The 24,301-nt window shown below is 57.6% G+C and overlaps 1 protein-coding gene across 4 annotated transcripts; it reads right to left on the reverse strand.

The window, feature by feature from the left end:
• TBKBP1 (TBK1 binding protein 1) lies at positions 4,446–22,146 on the reverse strand. 4 transcript variants are annotated; one of them, XM_018064961.1, is made up of 10 exons: positions 22,021–22,146; positions 19,866–20,125; positions 19,361–19,483; positions 19,019–19,123; positions 17,812–17,992; positions 16,414–16,589; positions 16,158–16,219; positions 7,741–7,859; positions 6,837–7,564; positions 4,446–5,994 (listed from the first exon to the last, which is right to left on the reverse strand). In XM_018064961.1, the coding sequence occupies exons 2-10, from the start codon at positions 20,088–20,090 to the stop codon at positions 5,866–5,868; spliced, it is 1,848 nt and encodes a 615-aa protein (XP_017920450.1). In that variant the 5' UTR covers positions 20,091–20,125; positions 22,021–22,146; the 3' UTR covers positions 4,446–5,865. The 4 variants fall into 4 exon arrangements, with proteins under 4 accessions (XP_017920450.1, XP_017920451.1, XP_017920449.1 ...); XM_018064962.1 differs by lacking the exon at positions 22,021–22,146 and adding an exon at positions 20,514–21,474; XM_018064960.1 differs by lacking the exon at positions 22,021–22,146 and having other exon boundaries at positions 19,866–21,474.

Genomic DNA, 24,301 nt, shown 5'->3' on the forward strand with positions numbered 1-24,301 from the left:
CTTGTGGGTGAACCCAGCTGGCCCTGGAAGGGGCCTCTGCCCTGGTCTCTTTTAACACCAGATTCACTCCCTGTTTGCTGCTAGAGGGGGATCCGTGCCGAGCTCCTAAGTGCAGAGCTGGAGGCGAAAAGTGGGCAGGCCCCCTGAGCGGTCTGCGGTGCCTGCCCCACTCCGTGGCCCACTGTACCCGCCATGTTTTCATTCTAAGGCAGGGATGGAAGTAGAAGCATCTCCCTAAGTCTGAGGACCCAGGGGACCCTCAGGCAGGTGCCAGGAAGCCAGCTGCAAATCTTCAGGCTCGTTCTTTCTCCTCCTGTGCTCAAAGGAGCAAGATTTCCCAGTGGGGATGGAAGTGCTGGGTGAGGGTGGGAGCGGGGAAGGGGTTCCAAGGCCAGTGAAGACGGCTGGCCCTGGCCGGGAGAGGGGAGAGTGTGGGCAGCGGGTGGTCCCGCTGACCCCTGTGGAAGCTGGCATACTCCCCCTCCTGCCCCTGCACTGCATATATTCGCTCCCTCCAAAATAGCATCTCTGGAGGGGGAGTGGGGGTAGTTCTCAGCTCATCCTTCACTCCTTCTCGCAGTGTGTTCACAGCTCTTGCGGCTGTCTCTCGCGACCTGGTTTCCCTGCCAGGCCCTTCTGTTCTGCTTCTACCCTCCCCATGGGCTGTCCCAGGTCCCAGGTTCCAGGACACTCTGGCGGAGGGTCCCATCTCCCTCTACTTGGCCCGTCACGTTCACCGTTCACCATCTCCCGCCTCCAAGCTGTGACTGCCGCATCCTTCCCTGCCCTCTCCGGGACCGAAGTAAATTCAGTGCATGTAACCTGAGCACCAAATGTGTTCGTTGCAGGGGGTCTGCGTGGTAGTCCCCGGGGCAGTGGAGAAGTAAGTCAAAATGAACAGTCCTGGCCCTTTCTCCAAGGATCGCAGAGGACAGAGAGCGGACAACTGGCAGTATCTCCAAGTAAAGGTGGACAGAGGCCTCTTCCAATGGAGCTGGGAGTGCCCGCTCCCTCCCACCTCATGACCCTACGGCCAGGGTCGCACCTCTGGTCTACCTCTCACCGTTTCTCGAATCTACTCACAAGCTCCCTTGCTAGTGTTGGGATTATTTCTCAGGCAGAATGTTCTCTCGAGGGTGGCAGGGGATGTCTGGGCCCTGCCCTGGGAAACGCCTAGTCTGAGAGGGGAGGCAGGACGAGCTGAAGAGAACAACGCAGCTGGGCAGAGCTGGGCCAGCACCGCTGTGTGAGGGGCTCCGGGGAGAGGGTTCCCAGAGGACGGGAGGGAGGTGGTGTGGGCTCCCAAGAAAGGGGCCAGGCTGGGGTTCTCGGGGCCAAGGGAGGTGGGGGCTGGGACGGGGTGACTGCCCAACCTGCGGAGGGAGCAGCAAATATAAGTACATTTCCCTACCAGGGGCCGGTGAGTGGTGGGAGGGGGTGGCTGCCCTCTTGCCCTCAGCACTGGGAGTGTTGGAGCAAGGAAAGAGAACCTCAAAGGTCCCCCCAGGGAATCCACCTTCCCCCTTGTTATTTCTGGCTCCATTTTCTTGGTCAAGAAGGGTGTCAGTGGTAATGCAAATGAGGAGGTGTTGGAGGTGCTGGCCGACACCCATCCTGTCCCCCTCCCAGCCCTCCTCTGCCCTCCCTTCCCCTAGGCCTGCACTCACATCGGATTGGAACATAGGCCAGGCAAGCTTGGGGCCTTTGCCCTCAGCTGAGTCGGCATGGAGGGGCAGGGTGACGCTGCGGGTTCTGGGGGCCTCTGCCTCTGCCACAAGGATAGGGCAGCTACCATGAGGGCCTTCAGCAGATGCCCACAGGCCTTCCCCTACCCCAACCCCTCCTGCCCTCAGCCCTGCCAGGCCCCCCTGGGTTACTAACATCTGCATAGACAGTCAATGCCTCAAACCAGGCTGCCAATAGGAAGGGCACAGCCCGGAGCCCTGTCTGCAGCACCCCCTTAATCAGGGCCCTCTGCAGAGGTCCATTAGATTTCACTGAGGCAACCGGGAGGCACAGCTCTGAGTGCCAGAAATTTCTCTGGAGTGAATCAACAGAGAGATTAGAGGATGGGCAGGAGCAGGAGCATACTGGATCTCTCACAGTTCCCCTGAATGAGGTCTCTGCCCAGACTCCTTGTTCAACCCCTTCTCAGCGAGGACCGCCTCACGCCGGGCGGTTCATCGCTGAGTCTAACCTCCGTTCTTCCTGCAGTAGCCAAAGTGGCTCTGTTCTTTGCCCTGGCTAAGGAAGAAATGGGACTGGGGGAGCAAGCAACCCTGTCAAGATATCACTGACTGAAACCCCCACCCCCTCTGTTCTTCCTCATTAGTCCTAATCAGCGGGGTGTGGTGTTTCTCATTAACACGGCTGACTCACCCACACACCCCTCCCGTTTGCTAGCGATCAGCTTCCCACCCCCCCAAACCCCCCATCCTCCGCCTCTCTCTCTCACACACACACACACACACACACACACCAGCACCAGCAGCAGCAGCAGCTTCTGATAGAAGCTCTTAATTCCTCAGCTGATCACCTGGCACAGCTTCTACAGGGACCCAGGAGAAGGGCGGGGTGGCTGTAGGCTGGTAGCTCTGGCTGAGGAAATCAAAGATGAGGCCAGGAGGCCCACAGGGCAGCTGGTGGATGAAGGAGAGACAGAGGGCAGCGGGGCTGGAGCTGGGATGTTGGGTGTCGGCCTTTCCTCAGGCACTTGGAGGTGAAGCACGGATGGCTTGGAGTCTGTGATTTCTCCCTGCCACTGACCCCTCCTCCCCAAGTCCAGCTCCCCATCTGTGCTGGTGAAAGTGAGTCGGTTCCCAGGTGTCGTCTCCAGCCTCGACGGAGTCTTCCCCCACTTCACTCCTGTGCAAGTCGTCCCACCCTCCTCACCGCTCCAGGAGCCCAGAGATCCAGACCCCTCTGCCTCCCGCTGTCTCAGGCCCTGGGGTCCCTGAATTACTCCCAAAGAGTAACAAGCGTCCAGATTCCGTTGGGAAGAGAAGGATGAGTGTTGGCAGGGCTCTCCACCCCCTAGTCCTCTCCTTTGGGCAGGCATTAAGTTAAAGGCTGCAGGTCTAGAGGAACTGGGCTGAGGAAACACTAGCTTTTTCTTCCTTCCTCCCCTTCCCTTCCAGCCCCAAGCAGCTTCCCATCCTGCATCTGAGCCCTTTCCCACGTCCCCAGAGATCGAGGAGACATGTTGCTGGAATCCGCACCTGACGTTGCCATACTCCCCTCCCCTGTGACAGGAGTGTCCAGGTTGTGGGTAGCTGGGTTTCCTCACCCCTTCAGACTTATGCCCAGGGACCAGGTGAGGTTACGCAAGCCATGCCCCCACACAGCTCATTTCCAGGTCATCCTTTGCCCATCTTTTCAATGGCTGGGATTTCTCTTTGCTTTGTGTCTTTTTACCACCCCCCTAATTTTCTCATGTCCTTCAAGCAAATGCTTCCAGGGATCCAAACAAAACCCAGACACCTGGGTGCTGCATTCATCCATGGCAGAAAGAAAACCTCTTCCATGAAGTGGGAGAAAATCAGGGGAACTCATGTGCCAAAGATTCCAGAACCCTCTCTCCCAGGGCTTGTAAGAAGCCATGTCCCATGGGGATGTCTGTTCTTGCCTTCCCTGGCAGTCAAGACTTGGCTACAGGTGAAATCAGGGTTGGACAAGCTTTTAGCAGCTGTAGTTGTCAGCTGCAATGGAGGAGCAGGGAAGGCTCCCTGTGGGGACTGCGCCTTGGCAGGAACGCGGAGGGATGTAAACCCCGGGTCTCGAGCTGGACCCTGGGCCTTCAGTGAGCAGTGGCTCCTGCCTTTTGCTTCCAAGTGAATCCTTGGCCAAAAAGTGTCACATGGAAATGAAAGGCACCAAGATTTGATGAGTAAGTAGCTCAGGCTCTTTTTGCAGATGAGAGGGCACGGCCCAAGCTGGGGCAGAAGTCACAGGTTCACGACCTGGCTCTGACCTCCCAGGCTATGGCACTTTTCAAGGCACCCGCTGAGCCGCTACCCACTCTCTGACCCACAAGGACATGGAACCCAAATAAATGTTCCTTCCTTTTTTGAGGCTCCAGTCTGGTTCCTGGCATGAGAAATCATTTGATGAAAAAAAAAAAAATAGTGCTACAGGTGCATGAATCCTCAGGCTATAGAACTTCTACCTGCCAGACCTGCTGGGAGGGAAAATTCACGAGTCCCTGACACCTGCTCAGGGCTGGTCACGAAGATACCCTCTGCTGCTCCCCATCTGTTCCAAATAAAGTCCACATCACAAGTCACCTGTAGCCACTCGCATGCCTGAGTCTCCAGAACCACCTGGGAACACAGGGGCTCTAAGCATCCCCTACTTGCCCTCCCGTGGTTGTGGTTACTTGAGACAGTTTCCAAGACCTTCCGCCTGGAAGGGTTCCCTCCCTCCCCCAGCCACAGAGAGCACAGACCGAGCACAGATGGAACAGGTAAGTTTTATTTGGACTTTCAACTTGTTCAGAGAGCTCAGGGGCCCCGCCTCCCCTTTCCAGTCCCCCTTCCCTGTTTCGCCTCCCTAGGGGGACACTTAAGGTACAATGCCAGGTGTCCCTGTAGTCCTCGGCCACTTGCCCCGCCCCGACACACCCCCTCCCTCCCCTGCACTGAGGAGGGGGGTGGGTGAGGAGGTGGGGGGCCTGGAAGAGTTGGGTCAGAATGGTACGTGCACTGACAGCAGCACCCACTGCCCCCGCCCGGGCTGAGGCCTGGGAGAGGCTCGCAGTGGAGGAGAGTGGACTTATCGTGGGGCAGCAGGCTCTTGCCTGGGAAGCTCCCCATCTCAGCCCCGGGGACCCCCTGGCCTCCTGCTTACCCGTCCTTCTGAGGGTACGACTCTGAGGTAGATTTCACAGAGGGAATGTGGGTCGCTGGGGTGTGGGAAGGGGGTTAGCTCTTTTTAAGTTGATCTCCACAGCACCCTGGGCCCATCCTCAGGTTCTGGCCTGGGAGGCTGGCCTGATAACATCCACCCAGCTATTGGAGGCTGAGTCACACCTGGGCTCCAGGGCACCTGTGGTGTCAGGGCTTGAGTGGGGTCAGGTTGGGGGGACGCATCTGCCTTAACAACCTGTGCCTTGACACTGGGGGCTCCAGAAGGAGGGCATGGGCCTGGGAGGCAGACACAGATGGTTCACCAGCCTGCGGGCCATGGTGCCTCAGGGCAGACTCTTGGGGCCAGATGCTCCCAGTCCTTTAGGATCCTCCCTCTCCTCTCCCACCCTCCCTATTCCCCAGGGTGGGCTGAGGGGGGAAATAAGGCTGGCCTGCAGGGAATGGCAAGAAACAAGATGCCTCCTTCCCCCAGTGGGGGGCCCATGCCACGAGCTCCAACCTGGCCAGGGGACAGAGGAACCGGCATCAGTGTGCAGGGCAGGCTCTGGGGCCCCACAGGGAGGCACTCCCTGGACAGAGCACAGCCTGAGAAATGTGGCCATCTGGGTAGGGGCTGGGGGAGCTTCTGGAGTCTTCTGATACCCTCCCCTCTCCCAGGCCCAAGCACTAGATACCTTCTTGGATCCAACTGTTTGAGAAGAGAAAGGCAGAAAGAGAGGCTGGGTAGGATACGCCCCTCCCCATCCCAGCCCTTCCCATCTCCCCAGCAGAAGCCAGGGAGCTGGGGAGAGCCTCGGTTGACCTCCCGGGAAGAGTCAGGGCTGAGTGGTGCCTGGACCAGGGAAGACGGCACACATGTTGACTCAGTAGCTAGTGGAGGTATCTGGGGGTCGCAAGGGGCAGGGGCCCCCCACGAGATTCATGCAGCATTCAAAGTGAGTGAGTGAGTGGGGGTGATGGGAGGAGGAGGAGAAACTGCCAGTGGGTGGGGGGAGGCACCCTAGATCTTGCTGTTCTCCAGATGGGAGTCAATGTGTTTGATGAGGGCATCATCTGGGTACCCGACTGGGAAACCCAGCTGGCAGAGGGGGCAGCTGCGGATATCAGAGCCCACTGTCTCCATCAGCAGCTGTGGGGAGAGAAAGGAGTTGTTTATGGTCCACATCAGTCCTTCACAGTCCCCACTTTCCAGCTTGCCCTTTCCTAGGACTCAAGGCAGGGAGCGCTGTGGCATGAGAAGGCGTCTGGGCACTTCTATATCACCCCTTTCCTCCTCCTCCCTAACCACTTTCCCCCAGTTAAGCACCCACTCTTCCAATCCTGGGCATGGTGTCCCCAGGTGGTGCTGAATGGGGAGGTAGGTATGCTCAGCCTGCCAGGATATCTGCAGCAATGAGGGGAGCCAAGACCCAGACATGCCCTCAGAATTACTCAGACACAGCTCCCTGATAACTCAGAGCAACGGATAACCCTAACAATGTACAGCCCCAAAATAATTTTCTGTCTGACTGGAATGTATTTTGGTCCTTCCAGGTGGCAAGGGTTGGCTCTGACATCCAGGAAACTCACTATTTCTGTGAAACGATACAGCCCTGAGAAACGGTTGTCTTCTAGGACAGACAGAAAAGGGCTCTGAGGCCTGATGAACAGAGCTGAATGAGCAGGGCTGTCCCTGCCGGGACCCAAGACCCGTGTCAGCATGGCCTCCATCACCAATTAATAGATGGTTACTATTAAGTGTTGAAGTCCAGAATCAAAGCAAGGACTGTCACTCTGAAGACTGGGTCTTTAACCATGCAACTGAACAAGTTTCAAAGAGTCGGCCCCAATTCAAGCCAACAAAACGCCACTGGAGAGAGGGGGACGCACCGTCCGGGGGAGGAGTGTGGCGTCCAAGGCAGGGAGCCCCGCCCATCACTCGGTGCGAAGCCGAGGGCGGGGCTCCCGGGTCTCCAGCCACAGTGCACTCACGTTAATGGACGGCCAGGACTGCGCGTGCTCGGCGTGGGCGTAGGCGGTGGCGGCGGGCGACTCGGGGACCGGGAAGCCCGCGCAGAACGAGGCGCAGCGGATGGCGCCGGTCTCCGGGCTGGGCGGACTGGCGGGCACGGCCCACTCCTCCTCCTCCGACGGCTGCTTCTCGAAGCGCAGGCGGATGCCCTCGAAGGCGCGCCGCGGACTGAGGGGCCGGCCGGGACCGTAGAGCTCGCCGCCGTAGGCCCGCGGCTTGGGCAGCGTGGCCGCCTCGGCTTGCAGCCAGGGCGGGGAGGCGCCCGCGTAGCCCGCGCCCTCCGCCATCTCGGAGTAGCTGCGCCGGCCCTGGAAGCCGGCCTTCACGTGGTGGCTGGGCGGCTTGGCGTAGGCTCGCTCGGCCAGCGTCCTCTCCCCGGGCGGCGGGGGCGGCGGAGGCCGGGGCTGCGGGGCCGGGCAGGTGGGGGGCCCTGGGGAGCGGCGCTGCGGGCTGGGGGACTGACACGGCGGCGGCACCGGCGAGCGGCGCTGCGGGACGGGCGACGGACAGGAGGGCGAGGCCGGAGAGCGGCGCTGCTGGGGCGAGGGGCAGGGGGGCCCAGGGGAGCGGCGCTGGGGGACAGGGGACTGGCAAGGGGGACACGGGGGCGCCGCGCGGGCCGGCGGGGAGTGCGAGGGGCACTGGGGGGCCGGGGAGTGGCGCTGCGACAGCGGCGAGTGCCTCTGGCCTAGAAGAGAAGCGGAACAGGTCAGGTGACAATGGTGGGGCTAGAGGACGTCAGCACTGGGGAGCCCGGGCCTTGCCAGCCACCAGTGCCCACCCAGTCTCCTCCCGAGTGGAACAGGCCGGGGTACCGTGGAAGGAAGTGGAGGGTGGCCCCTGCTACCCTCTGGGTCCTCTCACCGCCACTCCGGGCCTGCTCCTGCAACAGCGTCCTCAGGATCCTCCCCTGCAGCGAACTCAGCTCCCTAAGCCGGCCCAGCTCCTCGGTCAGCTCCGTGTAAGCCAGTGCCAAATTTACCCTGAAGGACACCCAGTCACCCGGGTCAAGGCTTGACCGCAGCCTGCCCTGACCCTGAGGTCAGAGGGCAGAGAGTGGGTAAGCGGAGAAGGGAAGTGGGTTTACTGTCACAGCTGTGGAGGAAGAACAGCCTCTGCCCTGGCATCTGGCCCTCCCCTCCCAGACCCTCCAACCCCCACTGCAGAAATTCTCTTGGGCATTAAGGGCCACCTCAAAGGGGAACCTCTTCCAGGGGGTTCCCTATACCTTACCTGGGGCTAGGGCAGTGGTTCCCAAGACAATGGGCGGGAGCTGGAGCGCTCAGTGATTTCAAGGGCTCCCTGAATCTGTGTATTCACTGAGCACTGTCTGTGGCCTGAACACATCTCATACAGGTATGTGTGAATGTGTTTCTAATCTGTGCAGAAACTGTGGTGACAAATAAAACACAGATTCATCAAAAAGCTGCACTGAATTTATAGTAGCTTTTGTCGCTGTGAGTTTTCTCAAAGTACTCATACTAATAGTGAAGTACAATCTGCGTATGGGGGCGGGGGGCCAGAGGAGTTCTCACCTTTGGAAGATTAGAGACCGCTGTTGCACAGCCTATGAAGAGCCCCATTCTGTAAGTGAAGACATGGCCTCCTGGCTTGGCAGAGGTGCTGACTGATACACTTGAACCCAAGTATGCCTAGGTCCACTGCTTTGCTCCTTTCAGTCTTGCAACTCCCAGGACCACCAGGGAGCCCTTTACCTGGAGATCTCTGTGAACAGCTATTGTGCCCGGCACACCTCCAGGGGGTACCACTCACGTTAAGCACCTAACAAAAGTTGCCTTCTTCTGGAACTTCACTGGGAGTTCCTCAAACACAGAGATCATCACTGTGTTCGTATTCCCAGCATCTTGTCCAGGATCTGGTACCCGGTAGCTGTTCAGTAAGTCAGTATTGAATTGAGCCTCTCTTACCATTTTTCTTTCTTGTTCCCTTCTTCTCCTTTTTGCCAGGCCATGCAGCATGCAAGATCTTAGTTCCCTGGCCAAGAATTGAACCTGTGCCTCTTACTGTGGAAGGGTGGAATCTTAACCACTGGACCGCCAGGGAAGTCCCTCTTTTTCCCTTTTTTTCCTCCCACTTCCTGCTCAGGCCTCCAGGGCACCCACCCTCATGGAGCTGGAACAGACTCAGCAAAGACTTCAACCACTTCCTTTTCTCTCCCTTTCTCTTTGGGTCCCTTTGACCCAGAATGGCTGAATGAAAGTTACCATTCTCAGTGCTGCCCCTCCTCTCTCTCCCACCCTAGCCTGCACACCTCCAGGGAGCCCATCCTGACATAACAGGAGACTATGCCTGTGACACAGGTGACTTGGGTCACTGCCTTCATCTCTGATCTGGGCCTGGACAGAGCCTGGGAGGCAGGGGATATTGTTTCCCCAGATCTTGCCCCCTCACCCAATCCAAAAGGGATTCTGGAACTTGGTGGAAGTTGGAGCTGGGGGTGGGGGGAAATGGCAGAGAGATTGGCCACTCCAGAGGGATTCTGTCTCGGGGAGGTGGGGGGGAGGGGGGTGTTGCCCCAATAGCTGGGAAGCAAGGAGACGACCCTGCTCTCATCTCATGGTAATGGGGCATGTAAAAGAGGATAAAGGGAGGTGTGAGACCAGTGTGATGAGTGAGGAACAGAGTGAGTGAGAGAGAGAGAGAGAGGCGGGGGGGGGGGGGGGGGGAGAGAGGGGGGGGGGAGAGAGAGAGAGAGTATGTGTATCTGACCAACCCCGGAGAAGAGGACGGGAAGTCGTGAGGTTAGGGCTTCAGAGGGCAGGAAAAGCCGAGTGCAGCGGGTAGATGGTGACTGAACTCCCTCACTCTCGCCTTGTTCTCTCACTAATCCTGGGGCAGAGCTGGGTGGAGGGGGAGCCCCTCCCACAACAAAACTATTTTTAACCCATCTGGGCCAAAGCCAAATTACTGCAGACAGGCTGGGATTCTGGGGAACAACCCCATTTCTTAGGGAGGGAGAGTGCCCTCTACCAGTCTGATGGTGGACAGGAACAGAGGGAAGGAGTCCTTTGGGGAGCCTCTGCCAAGGTGCTGCAGCCTCCATCCCATCTTATCTCAGCCCTCGGGTGTCCTATGTCCCCCGCCCTCCTCCTTTAGCATGGGTCTATGGGAAGGAACGGCATCACCCTCATCAGACTGAGAGGTCCGGTCTATGGCCCATAGTAAATGGGGGACTTCCCAGTGGAAGGCTCCCCACTTCAAGCCAAGGGGGTCTGAGGGTAAGACCCTCCCTCAGACTGGGGACTTCCAGACAATCATGCTAACCCCCCAGTGGTGAGGGCAGGAGGGGGCTCTGGGTAGGGCACAGATGGAACATCCCCTCTGACCGAGCAGCCAGTTTCTCTCCCCATCTGCTTTCACTGCGTATCTCAGGTGACAGATACAGGTCGTCGCCTTCACACCCTGCCTCAGAGATCTCACCTGCCACACTCAGTTGCCAGGCCCCATCTCTCCTCTGCCTGCCTTCCTCCCCTTGTCAGGAGCTACCCTAGTTTCCAGCACCGAGTTCCCGGTACCCTCCTCGCAGCAAAATAGACAAGGCAGCAGGAAATGGAAGGGAGAAGGCCCTAGCCCAGGACACTCAGCCCCTCTTCCAGCTCTGCACCCCCCACCACTGCCCCGTGTCCTCCAGGAGCTCCAGGCAGCCCTCGAAACTGCCTCTGCGACCCTGGGCAAGGTTAGGGGGACCAGACCTGATGCTCCAAGGTGCTGTGAGACCTTCCTCCTGCATTTAGTGACTACCCACCTCAAGAGGCACAGGCCTGGGCTGCTAAATACGCTAACGACCTGAATGACTCACGTTAGAAAACACTGCCAATTCAGTGGAAAAAATCTCAACTTCACAACACAACCAAGAGTTGCATGCGTGCACCTGAATACACATTCCGCTTCCTGGCCCACACCTGAGTGCTATTTTCCACCATCACGGCTGTCTGGGAAGGCTGGGTCAGGTGAACGGCAGCAGATGCCTGCATCTGGGTGCTTCCTCATTGCTTAAATTATGGGGAACAAGTTCCGTCTGAATCTCTCAGAACTTGGGAAGCACCCAGAAAAGAATCATAATCTGTATGAGCCCTTATCAGAGGCCGGGCATTGTGCTAAGAACTTAATCTTCAGGACAACCCTGCAGTGTTGGCTGGCTTGTTACCTCCATGTTACAGATGAGAAAACCGAAGCTTACAGAGGTTAAATCAGTTGACCAAAGTCATAAAGCCTAGTAATAGTGGAGTTGCTGGAATGGGAGCTCTGGTCTCCTGGATGCTGAAGTCAAGGCTGCTCACTACTCAGCTATCAACTGCCTTCCAAAAGGATCAGGGAAGGGGGAAAAGATAGGTGGGAAGGCAGCAGAAGGCTAAGAGGAGGAGAAAGAGACTGGGGACCTCCAAAGTGGCCTGGGATCCCTGAGTATCAGCAGCCCTGTCCAGGGAGGGGATAGGAGGGTGCTCAACACATGTGGAAGTGGAAGGACAGAGTTTATATTAAGAGGCCAGCTCAAGGTCATCACAGAGCAGCAGTGGCATGAAGCAGGGACTCAAACAGGCTCTTGGCACCTCAGCCTGCTGAGCTGGCACCTTTGGAGGAGCCAGAGTGCAAATGGCAGTGCTGGCAGGAAAGAGGGCTCCAAGCCCCTGCACACCATTCCACCCTCTGTTGACTTATCCTTTCATTCTTTCTTTCCACGAATAATTCAGGGAGTTCAAAAACTCATGTAGAAACAATCATCTTCACTGTTATTGATAAAGCAACAGAGATGAGAAAGGTTAGCGACCTGAGCATTCTGCCCCAAACCAGCTGGGAGACACACGGGCTTCTGAGTGCAGTGTCCTCCTGGTTCACTGGGTGCCCTGTGATGTGCTGGACCCTCCATGAGGATGTGGATGTGGCAGGGTCAAGATTCAGGCTAGCAGTGGGTCATGGGATTAGAACTAGGGACGGCTCGAGGTCAGGATTAAGGCGGGAGTCAGGGTCTGATGAGATCATCTTCCGTCAGGACTGGAGACAGAGTTGGGGTCAGGATGAGGGATGGGGGTTACAGGCAGGGATGGGATCAGGATCAGAGCTGGTCATGTGGTCAGAATCCCTGGCTGACAGAATCAGGAGGAAAACAGAAACCCAGCATTCCCAGCTCCTCCATCCTTGCCCATAGCTGCCCCCGCTGCCCCCTAGCCACTTCACCCTTGCGGGGGCATTTAAGGACCAAACTTTCCACTACCCACAGGCACACCCAGCACTAGTCTTCCCGCCCGGCCTGACCCTCAGGGAGGGGACCACAGGCACCCGGCCGTGGAGCGGACTTGAGGTTGCGGGCTGGGGGGAGGAGGAAGTCGCTTGCAACAACCCAGAGATCTACCACTTCCTTTCAGGCGCCTTGAGCCCCTTCACTCTCCTCGACCAGCTATGACTTGCGGTCCACAGAGCCCGGCTCTTCATGGCAGCCCCTGCCACCCTCCCAGCTCAGCCAGATGTTCTTTGTGTCTAGAAAACCTCCCCAGATGCAGCTAAATGGAGAAGTTTCACAGCAGGGTTGGAATCTGAGTCCTCCTCCAGGCTGGGGGCCCACAGATCCCAGTTTGCCCAGGGCTGTCCTGGTTGACAGTAGTCACCTGGCAGAATTATTAATAGGGCCTCCTTTCACTTTCAAAAGTGATCAGTCAACAAATTGGGCTAGCCGCTCCTCCTCGTATAAGGACCTCCTACCTGGACAAGAATTTGAACCATAAAAACACCACAGAAGTGCTATTACCCCATCATTTCAGGACCTGCTTGGTATTTGCACTTAATTTCTCTGATTACTTCCTTGTACCCTGATTTGCTCAGGGGACAACACTGTCACATGGTTTTTGGTGAGACTCAAATGAGATTTTATAGATAAACTGCCTCGCATGGTGTCTGCTGGAATAAGGACTCGGGGAAATGCCTAGGAGATGGGTGGTGAAAAGGGGAAACCAGTTTTGATCCATTTAAGGAGATACCAGCTCAATGACTTTGGTTTGAATGAGGGGAGGATGTGGTGTTCCTCATCGAGGGAGTTAGCGTGGGTAAGAGCTGCTCTCTGCCTCCCTGGCAGGGAGAGGGTCAGAGGTGGTTCAAAGCCCACCAACTCCTCAGACCACAGTTAGACTTCAGAACCCCTCCCCACCCTTGGGGAGCCCCAAGGCTGCAAGAGCTCAGGGCTTCAGTCCTGTGGGCTGGGCGTCCGGGCTGAAGGAAATTTGAAAGAAAGGAAGTAGGGAGGGTGAGAAGCGTGAAGGGGGAGGCCCTGGGCCTGCTGGCTCTGGGGCATGAGACTGAGCTCAGGGTACACGGGGGTCTCCGACTTCCGTCCTGACCCCCCTACACTGCCCTTGACCTCTGTGCAGAGTTTCCATCCTCTCTCTCTCAGAGTTCACACTTCTCCCCTACCACTAACCGCAGCCCACGCAGAGGCTTGTGGGCGGAGAGAGGGGTGGGGGGGAGTGGGCGGAAAAGCACCCAGGCTGCAACATTGAGCCCCCCATGTTGGGGAAAAAGGCCAATAGTTTTCCCCCTCATCACTGATACTGAACCCCCATCTGCTCACAGATGCTCCCCTCGTGGATGAACCCCCTCCTTCACTGGCCCTGCATCCCCTCAGAAGCCCCCTCTCCACAATCGCCCTTCCATCCTCAGAGTTAGCCACACCCCCAGGAAGGCCACACTCAGGACCTGAGACCCTGAATAGGCCAGAGGAGGGGGCCGTGGGTCTGCACCTCTCGCTTGGCTGGGACCCTTCTGGTCTCCACTCCCATCTCTTCCTTCATTATTGCCTTTAGCCCCTGGTCACTGAAGGTGGGTCACCTTCAGTGGCCCTTCCCCTGGGCACTGACTACCAGATGCTGGGCTGACCACACGGCCGGGAAATCTTGCCCTGAGGTCAGATTTGGAGGGTGGCGATCTGGTCTGGGTGCCCATTGTCAGAGGAACACTGACGATGGTCTTATGAACCAGGGGCTGGGATAGGGGAGACTGGAAACCTTGGGGCTGGGACTGCCTCCAGGCCTGGCCCCTCAGCACCGGGCAGCCTCACAGAGGGGAATTCATAGAGGCAGCTGTAGTGTGGGGAAGGCTATGTGAACAGCCAGGACTCCCACAGTAAAAGTGACGACCACCCTGGAGGCATCCACACCAAGGAGGGGAGTACCTCTTGGGATACAATGAGTTCCCACCGAGGCGTGGGCTGGACTCAGGAACCTCTGTGGCCCCCTCTTCCGCTTTCACCCCTCCATCCAGATAACCCACCTCGGCTATCCTCTCCGGGAAGGCCCACATGTAAAATCCCTATGCGCCTGAAGGGTCAGGCAGAAGTAGAAGGGAAGGTAGGGGCTGGTGCGGGGAAAGCAGCTGAGGGCAGGTGACTGACGCCTCCTCAGGTGGGAGGACAGGGGAGGGAGCACTCGGGAAGCAGCTTATTACCAAAAGGAGCTGAGCTTATAAGAAAATAAAACTACCGGGGGAGTGAGGACTTCCTCTGAGAATTAACTCTTGCCAAGCTGGGGCTGTCCAGAGATGCTTGGCCTGAAAGGAACCGTCAAGCTGGGCAGGCAGGGCCCGGCTGGCTCCAGGGGCAGACGTCCGGGAGGCCGTGAGCAGAGTCCAAACATGAAGACCCGGGGCAGGAGCTGGATGTCACCTCTGGTAGGACCAGCCTGGAGCAGAGCCCAGCTCCCTCTGGCTAAGAGACAGGGTAGGCGTAGGTACCTTGCAAGGGGAGGAAAAGGGGCTGTTCCGGCTAGGAGGAGTGGCATGAATGGCATGGCCTCCAGAGGCGTCTGTGGGAGGGATCCTCTTTTACCCACTCACTCGGCCCCTGGGGACGTGCCACCTCTTCTCGGCCTCCCCCACACCACCTTCCACTCACATCCCTCAGCAGTGATGGACCGCTGAGCCTGTGAGGGAAACCTGGGGCCAACGAGGTGAAATCAGCAAAGCTGAGCCACTCAGCATCCCAGGAGGGGTCCCTGAGATCCGAAGCCTGGCTGTTCAGACTCCAGCCAAAAAAAAATCCTCTCTCTGGGTTCAACCTATTGAGGGAGGTTTCTCGACTGGTCTTCTGGGAGGGAGGTGGATTTAGTGAGCCATAAAGGGAGATACGGTGTGACTTTAGGGGCAAGCTAGGATTCTGGAACATGTATGGGTATGTGTGTTTTCCGGGTCTGGGCATACAGGCTAGGACGGGCTCTGAGCGCCAGCCACAAGCTAGGGTGGACCCTCTCTGCAGAGGGCCCTAACAGTGAGGAGTCCCACCCATTAGTCCCACAAACTAGGTTCTCACTCCCCAGCTATCACAGCTCCACCCAGGTCCTCACCCCAGGGTGCAGGGAGAGGTGAGCGTACCCCTGACTGACCAGGGCAGGGAGGAAGGTGAGGAGGCCCAGGGGGTCCCGGAGCCGGGTGTGTGTGTGCTGGAGGGTTGGCTTCTGCCCTCTCCAGGCCTCAGTCTTCCCCACCAATGAAAGGAGGGAGTCTGCATCACACTCCTCATCTTGTGGGGGGAAGGCTTAGGCGGAAGGAGGCTTGTGCTCTATTTCTCAGAAAGTGGGAGAGGATGAGTTCGGGTGCGGATGTGAGAGGCACCAGGCTCACTGCTGCCGGGCTGCAGGCACCCTCTCCCTGGCTGCCCAGTGCTGCCCCAGAGGCCCCTACTAGGCACCCCACTGACACAGCGCCCTTCCCATCTACTGCTGCTTGTCTTCAATGGCAGGATCTCCAAGGGACACCCCAGCCTGATATGTTCTAATTCCCGGCTTGCTGCTGCATGAACTCAAGGAAGTCTGTCCTCTCTTAAGTCTCAGCTTTCTCTTTCCTGAGGTAGGAGACAATCCTGAAAGAGACCATCTTCTCCTTTCTCCTCGTCAGGGAGGAGCTGGTTAACCCAACTGGCTGGGCCTTGTTACTGGGATAGAAAATGAGTCCCACAGAGACCCAGAACTCACCAGAGGACACAACACAGCAGCAAAGCTGCCGAGGAAGTCTCTCTCAACCCGACACCTCGACAAGACACAGGCCTGGGTGCCAGAGAAAGCAAAGGGAACCTCCTAGAACCTGAGCATGCCAGAACCTCGCCTCCTTCCCTGTGAAGGATGCAGAGCCGCACAAGCAACCCAAAACACAGCCCGGACTGCTTGGAAGAGAGGTTCCCCCAAACAATGTGGAGGGGAAGGAGTGAACCGAAGAGGGAACCTGGAAAACGCCACCCCCTGGGTTGCAGAGGTTCAGAGGAAGAGGATTACAAAGTGACTTACTGATCATCCCCAACTCTTTTCACCCACGCCATGTCCCGCTCCGACTGGTTGGAGGCTAGATCCTAAGGGAAAGATGGAGCAGTCAGACCCCAACCTCACTGGCCTGGACCTCCCTTCTTTACCATTCCCAGGGCGGGTCTGTACTCAGTGAGGAAACCCCAGATCTCTGTAAGAGTTCTTTCCAGCAGCTCCCAGCACTCCACAGAGCTCCACAGGTGCCAGAGCAGGGGCCAGGGGTTGGTGCCCCCGCTTTTACCTGGGCCCGGGTCTCCTGCAGCTGCTTCAGCTCCCCCTGCAGCCGCTCACACTCGGCCTGGAGCTGCTCCTCCCGAAGCTGAGCCCCTCGGGCCTCTCCCTGGGCAGCCTCCAGAGCCTCTTCCAGCCGCCGCCGCTCCAGCTCACTCATACTCGGCGTGGCGCCTGGCCAGCCTGCTGCAGAGGAAAGGACAATGTCATGCTGGAACCAGCTGCTGGGTACCCTCCACCCACTCCCAGATCAACACAAAGTGAAACAGGTGAGAGCTGCAGCACGAGGGTTCCAAGAGAGACAGCTGGAGGGCAGCCACCCTAGGACGACAGACAAACCTCCACTAAGAGCAGAGGGCAGTGATGGGCTGCGTTGCATTTTCTAACCTTCCTGGAGGTCAGGGGAGAGAGAAGATGGGCTTTGGAAGAGTTTCCCTGGTCAGACTCTCGTCCCCAAGCATCCTTAGGGGCCTCTCCTAATCGCAACCAAAGACGAGCAGGGGGACTCTGGGTGGGGCTGCCCTCTGCTGGCATATATAGGAATGGCAGGAGGAGCCTGTGAACGAAGGATTTAAGGGAGGGATGTCAGTTGGGAGAACCTGGAGTAATAGTGGTGAGGTGAGGGGACAGTTGGTTAAGGAGAGATGAGGTGATTATGGGAGAAATTTAAGACAGTATAAGTTGAGCACCGAACTTCCCTGGTGGCTCAGATGGTAAAGCGTCTGTCTACGACGTGGGAGACCTGGGTTCCATCCCTGGGTTGGGAAGATCCCTTGGAGAAGGAAATGGCAATCCACTCCAGTGCTATTGCCTGGAAAATCCCATGGACAGAGGAGCCTGGTAGGCTACAGTCCATGGGGTCGCAAAGAGTCGGACACGACTGAGCGACTTCACGTTCATATTCAAGTTGAGCACCGAAGAACTGATGCTTTTGAACTGCGGCATTGGAGAAGATTCTTGAGAGTCCCTTGGACTCCAAGGAGCTCAAACCAGTCCATCTTAAAGGAAATCAGTCCTGAATATTCATTGGAAGGACTGATGCTGAAGCTGAAGCTCTAATACTTTAGCCACCTGATGCGAAGAACTGACTCATTAGAAAAGACCCTGAGGCTGGGAAAGACTGAAGGCAGGAGGAGAAGGGGACGACAGAGGATGAGATGATTGGAAGGCATCACTGACTCAGTAGACATGAGTCTGAGCAAGCTCTGGGAGATGGTGAAGGACAGGGAAGCCTGGTATACTGCAGTCCATGGGGTCGTAAAGAGTTGGACACAACTGAGTAACTGAACTGAACTGAATGGGGTGTTGACTAACAATCTGAAACCCTGGAGGTGTCCAACGGGGTTGAAATGGGGGGCTGGCTGGGGGGACTTTGGAGTATGGATACCAGGGGTCACTGAAATCTCACCATGATTCAAGCTGGATCCCCCTCTCAGTGCCAAGTAGTGAAGGTCCAGATCAGCACAGGGCGGGGCAGGGGCGGGCGGGGGGCTCAGGCTGGGGAAGTCTACATCCCGGAGGCCTTGCTGCTGCCGCAGCTGCTGCTCCAAACCACAGATCTGCCGCAGGTGAGTCTCCACCAGGGCCCGCTATAGAGGGAGAAAAAAGGGTGAGGGGCTGCACCAGGCCAGGGCAATCCAATGGGCTCCCTAAACCCAGGACTTCCCCACATCTGGGTATCCATCACCCCTCTAAACTGAGCGGAGGCCCCAGGTCACACATCCCAACTCCACTCTCCAAGAGGCCATGAGTACAAGGTCCCTCCCATCAACTGCAATGCAGATGTTTCTGGCTACTGCCCCTTGCAAGGTCACAGTTAATGCCTCTTCCCTGTCACTAACACATAGAAACACTTCTAAAGATATTCAGCCCCCATCCGAACACTGCCACCCCCTCAAGAGCATAAAAAGTTCCATTTGTATATGTGACGTAACTACTCTGGGCTTTGTGTACCTCATCTGTAATATGGGGCTAACCACACCTACCTCTGAGGTCAGTTTGTTACAAGGATTAAAATCAGTAAATATACGTGAAGAGATGAGAATTATGCCTGGCACACAGGTAAGTGCCATGTAAATGGCGATTAAGTCAAAGCGTTTTTACACGAATGTCCCATAACAGCTCAGCAAGGTTGTTATTATTTGCCCCACTTCTCAGAGGCAGGAGAGAGGCTAAGTGACTTGACCCAGGTCATAGCTAGGAGTCAGTAAGAGACCATGTCTCCTGACTGACACCTGCCCACTTGCTCAACTGCATGGCCATACTGTGACTTAGAATCACGCACAGGCCAAGGCCCATCCCAGCAGTCACAAACACTTCCAGTCCCCTCTGTCCTCACCCATACAGCCTTCCAGCACAGTGCTATAGGCAGAGGGTCAACCCAGCATGAGGCCCAAACATACACACAGACTCACAGTGTTCTACAGGGCCACTCACATAGCCATCCTCCGTCACTGTATAGTCAGGATGTACGCAGAGTTGCTCACAACTTGTATGACACACAAGCCCACTTACCAGACGTGGACACTCACAGACAGACATGAACACGCAGAGTGCATACCACAAGCACACAGCCAAGGTCACACCCTCAAGCACCCAGGCTCCCTGGACCTCACCATCTCCCCCAGCTCCGTCTCCAGGTCACTCTTCTCTACGCAGAGCTTCTCGTAAGCCTGGATCATCTCCCCAAGCTGTTCTTCCTGCTCCTTGTTTTTCTGCAACTGGATGAGGCACAGAGAGGGCAGAGGGCAGCCAGAGTCAGGCCTACCTTGACTTGGGGGCAGAGCAGCACCTTGTGCCTCCCACCCCCACTGCCAGCACCCAGTGGAGGGGCAGGCGGAGTTGAAGCTGGTACTGTGGGGGACCATGGCCATCTCTGATCAAAGAGACGGAAGGCCAGAGGCTGGGGTTGGGGATTATCAGAGGTGGATTGGAACAAAGACTCAGGGAGGGCTCACCTCATGCTGGAACTGGTTGAGCCGTTGCTGCAGGCTGACTTTCTCCACCTCCAGCAGGGAACCATCCTTGATTTCATACAGAGAGAAACCGTGCTCCTCCCCAAAGTCACTGATCAGTGGGTACTGCGAATGAGGTAGGCCCTCAGAAGAGCTTCAGCCTAACTGTGTCCCCATCCCACAACCTGACTCAGAGTTCTAGTCTCTCCCTCCCAGTTCCAGTGGGATCTGTTCATCCCAATTCCCATGGCCCAGGAAGCGGTTCCCACCAGCCAGATCTTTTTTAGATCTAAGGTCTAGCGTTCCTAAGAGGATCCCTCCCGATCCCTTCCTGATTGGTGCTGGGCTCTCCGGAGTCCCCATCCATCCAGAGCAGCCATAATCCTCATGAGGGATCCTCGAGTGCCCCAGACCCCTCTTTCGGATCCATGAAGTCTCTGCTGGATCTCCAGCAGCCCCCTCCCCTGCCACACACACAGTCAGACCCCCATCACCCCCAGGTTCTGACCTTGATCTCGTAGACTTTGAGGCGGCGGCGGAGGGTGGCATTCTCCCTCTCCAGGCCCCCCAGCCTCTCCTTGATGTCTCCGTAGGCTGTGATCAGGGCAAAGTGGGAGGCAGAGCACATGTCCTCCCCCAGCGAGGGGTCTCCAGGGGCATCCAGCCACACCTCACTGGGCCCCAGGGCCTCCTGGGTCAGGATGCTGATGTCATCCTCAAACATGGACTCCATGGCAAGGGCCTGGGCCACAGCCCGCCCTGGGCCTCCTGGGAGAGCAGGAGCAACGGTGGGGAGGGGGGCCCAGAGCTTGTCCCAACACCCCTTGTCCTGGCCTGAGGAGCTCTGTGGCCAGCTGAGATGCAGCCTGGTCCTGCCTCTGTGTCTCACAGCTCCCTCCCAGACCCATCTTCTCTTCTCTGCTGCCCTGAGGAAGGGGCTGGGACCAGAAGCAAGTAAGACTTGCAGGGGACAGAGGGAGCAGGGACAAATAGGGACAAGTAAGCGAAGCCAGAAGCAGAGAAGGACTCTTTCCGGAACCCAGGGAGACCTGTGGACAGGAGAGCGCTGCCTTCCCAGCACAGGGGGCCCAGATGAGGCCTGCCTTGACTTACTCCTCAGCCCCCTCCCCACCCCAGGCCTCACTTCCCCAAATACCTCTCTGACAAGCTCCTCATGCCAGGCCTCCGGCACCCCTGGCTCCTCCCTAAGGAAGGCCCAGTGCTCTGGGAGGGTCAGCCCCACCACGGTCAGCACATCCTCTGCTGGGCCCCCGCCCAACTTCCCAGCTTCCTCCTGTAGGATCCCAGAGTTCAGGAAAAGGAAGCGCCTCCCCAACTCACACTGGGTTTGTGGCAACCCTCCAGGCCCTCCTCACCCCTGACCTGGGACCCACAGGAAGTCCTCGGCTGTGTCTGAGGGAACACAGAGGGGAAGGGGGCTCTGGGAGAGGCCGCAGGGCTCAGGTGAAGAGGGCAGACAAAGAACTCCTAAGCCCGGCCTGTGTGCCTGCACACAGGGAAGTGGGGAGCCCTGGGAGGGGGCAGGAATGACTCAGGGCTCCCGAAACAGTAGGCGAGGGGGTGCGTGTGTACTTCTCCTGGCCCTGTTTATGAATGTGTGTCTGTGGCTGGCATGTGTGGGGGGAGTGTGTGTCTGTGAATGAGTGTAGGTGTGTCATAGTCAATGAGCGCCTTAAGCGGGGATGCAGGCGGGGGTCGGATGGAGGGGGAAGTGACCGGGAGGCCGTGAGTGTTTGTGTGTGCGTGTGTGCACGCGTGCGTGAGCGTGTGTGAAGGGTGGGCACGTTCGGGGCCGTGTGTCACGTGAGGCACTATGGGAATGTCCGAGGTGTGCGCGCGCGCCGGAGCATGTGTGCGCGTAAGAGAGGGGGCTCCCGAGGTGTGAATTGAGGCAGTGGGGTCCGCGACCTCCCAAAGCCGGGCAGCAAAAGCCTTGGGTGCAGAGGACTCGGGCCCAGGCCCCAACACCGCCCCGCATTAAGTGCCAGGGAAACGCGTGTGACCGGGTCTGAGTAAGAAGTGTGTGCGCGTGTTTGTAGGGCTGGCCCCACCTTTAACCCTCTCCTTTCCAAGCCTATCCCCTCTCCCCCAGCTCCGCTCACCAGCGCTCACCACACCCCCGACCCCCGGCCCGCCACTTCGAGCCCAACCCCACGAGCTGGGGCTCTGCCTCCTGGGCGATCGCGTCCCGCGTTTGCTTCCTCTGCATTCTCTCCCTTCGGCCCAGCGGCCCCGCGCGAGCGCGACGACAGGCGGATGGGGAAGGGGTGCCTGCTCGGCCCGGGCCCCTTCTGCGGCCCCTTTAAGAGCCGCCCTTTAAACCCCTTTAGCTCGGCCGACAGAAATTGTCGTCCCTCCCCTCTCAGAGGCCCGGACCAGGCAGCCCCCTCCCCCACTGCCGCCGAGCCCCGGGCCCCTAGTCCACCTCCCCGGGCCGGGGAAGGGGCTCCGGAAGCGGTGCGGCCTGAGAAGCGGCGGAGGAGGGGGACAGGGGGAATGCGAACGGCCGACGCCGGACCCTTCCCCTCCCCGCTACCCTGGACCAGCTGCGGGCCAACCTCCTCTTCAGCCCACCCCGCGACCCCCGGGGGCCAACCCTAGGCGCCGCTCCCCTCCCCACGCCCAGCCCTGCCGGGACTCACAGCTGCTGCCGGTTCCTGCTGGTAATCGCAGCTTACCCCCTCCGCCTGCTCCCTCCCCAGACGGGCACCGGTGCCCCCACCCCCCTGGCACCGCGCTCCGCTCTCGCCCTGTCGCCGCCGCCGGGTCTCTCCCCACCCCCCACCCCTCCCCCCAGCCCCCCTCCCTCGCTCCCGCCCCGCTCCTCCTCCGCCGCCGCCGCCGCCGCCTCCTCCTCCTCCCCGGCTGCTCCGGGTTTCTCTGGCTGGGAAGGCGCCACGGACCCCGCCGCGGCCACCACCACGTGGCGAGGGGCGGCCGGCCCCCGCCGTGCGGCCCGCCCCCGCCGTGCGGCCCAGCCTGGCCGCGCGCCCGGCGCCCACCGGCTCCCCGCCGCGCGGCCGCGCTCCGCGCCCCCTCCCCGACGCCTCCCCACGCAGTGTGGCGTGGCGGGTGTGTGGGGGCGTCTGCGGACAGCGTAGGAACTCGGGTGGTGCGTTGGGATTTGCTTTGAGGATATATATTTTAGGGGAAAGTGAGATTCTTTATTGGATTGTTTTGGTCTTTGCTCTTTTGAGAAGGAAAACATTAGACCTACTCTTCATTGCTCTTGGGGGAGGAGGCATTGTTCTGATAATAAATACTGTAACCGTGGAGTTCAGTCGGATTAGCGTTAAATCAGTAACTTTGGAAATGAGAATGAACTGAGGAGATAAAAGTTCATTAGGAAGGAGAACAGCTTCCCTCTCCCACACACAACCCCCTCCCCCAACACACAGAGGCGCCCACAGGCCAGCGAAATGAACAAACAGATTTCACCCTTTCCACAAAGAGTATTTGTGCACCTGCCAAACTGCTGGGGAGGAGTCACAAGTTTTTGTCCCTTTCCCACTGTGTGACCTTAGGCAAGTGACTTAACCCCTCTGAATTAAATTGGCGATAATTCCTAACCTGGGCAACTGTAGAAGAGGAATGGGGATAGGAACTAAAGGTGATCTGTGACTCGTCTCTTCCGGGGTGTTAAAATTTTTTGGTTATTCCCTGATGGATTAAAAAATGTGGGCAGAGGCATGGCCAGCCTGGCTGCAGTAGAGAATGATCCGAGAAATTCTGGAGGACTCTGGCTAACTCCTGACAAGCCAACCCTGGAAGCAGGGTATAGGGTAAATCAGGCGCTTTGGGTGGGTTCAGCATTTAGCTTGAAGCCTCACATCTGGAGAGAAGGTTCAGGCTGCTGGGAACCTGAGCCTACCTTTTTGGCTACTGGAGAAAGGGGTGGTGAATGCGGAAAGGACAGGAAAAAACGTTTCTTGCTGTGAGCTTTGAGAAGCAGCAGCAGCAGCTCCCATTTTGCCCCACTGTAGGGAGAAGAGTGGACTGAAGGGTGAACTCCCAGAAGAGCCAGCAGAGGCTCTGTATTCCTTCCTTTCAAAGAAAGGGATTCTCACCGCTTCCTACCTCTTCCTTTTCCTGCTGTTTTCCTTTCCAGTCTCTCCTGCTAGACTTTTACAGTCCAGAACACTGGCTTTTTTTCTGAGCCACGTGGGACAATCCCCCTGCCCTTTAGATATGAAGGCTACCCAGCTGGGACATCTGACACCCCACTAATCCAGAGGGCTGGGCAGGTGTCATCTTCCTTAAGACTGTACAGGTTCTCTTCCAAAACTCTTAGAAGACCAGGCAAAAGACTGGAGGCTGGAAATAAATGTAGTGGGGTTGCCTGAGGTCTTAATGAGCATGGACTGGGCCATCAGCTGGACCTGAAACTGACTGGCAGCCCTTCTCTCACTGGAAAGGGTAATGGGCCCAGGTATAGTCTAAGCACACACTCTACAAGATTAGTTGTCAGCTCTGATGCTTCTGAGCTTGTCAAGGTTCAGGCCTGAGTCACCCGGCAGGGCCAGCCCAGTGATTTATCTGGGATTCTAAGCAGTTGGTAGCAAAAGCCCAACAGATATTATGCCTGGTTCAGGTGCCCCCAAATTACCTCCTTGGAATCTAGACCTAATTTCATAGCATCCCCCCATTTCTGATTCTGTTGTTTGTATTGGACAGACATTGAGAACAGGGACTGCATTTTATCCATCCTTATCCCCAGCTGCCCTGATAGTACTTGCTCACTGTACGCTTATTCAAGGATTTCGTGAACACCTGTTGTCTCCTGCCCTCATGGAGCTTATGTTCTAGTAGAGGAGTCAGATGGGAAAAAAAAATTAATAAATGAAACAATTATAAATTGTGATAAAGAGTAAGAAGACACAAGGGGTAACAATAAAGAATAATTTTTTGGGGGGGTGGGAATCT

Source organism: Capra hircus, chromosome 19 (genome assembly GCF_001704415.2).
Source record: "Capra hircus breed San Clemente chromosome 19, ASM170441v1, whole genome shotgun sequence".
NCBI classification, from domain to species: domain Eukaryota; kingdom Metazoa; phylum Chordata; class Mammalia; order Artiodactyla; family Bovidae; genus Capra; species Capra hircus.

Coding starts and splice junctions, on each gene's coding strand:
- TBKBP1 (XM_018064961.1), bottom strand. CDS start 20,090: ATGGAGTCCATGTTTGAGGATGACATCAGCATCCTGACCCAGGAGGCC. Junction 19,124..19,360: donor TCAACCAGTTCCAGCATGAG/GTGAGCCCTCCC, acceptor TGCCTCATCCAG/TTGCAGAAAAACAAGGAGCA. Junction 17,993..19,018: donor AGACGGAGCTGGGGGAGATG/GTGAGGTCCAGG, acceptor CTCCCTCTATAG/CGGGCCCTGGTGGAGACTCA.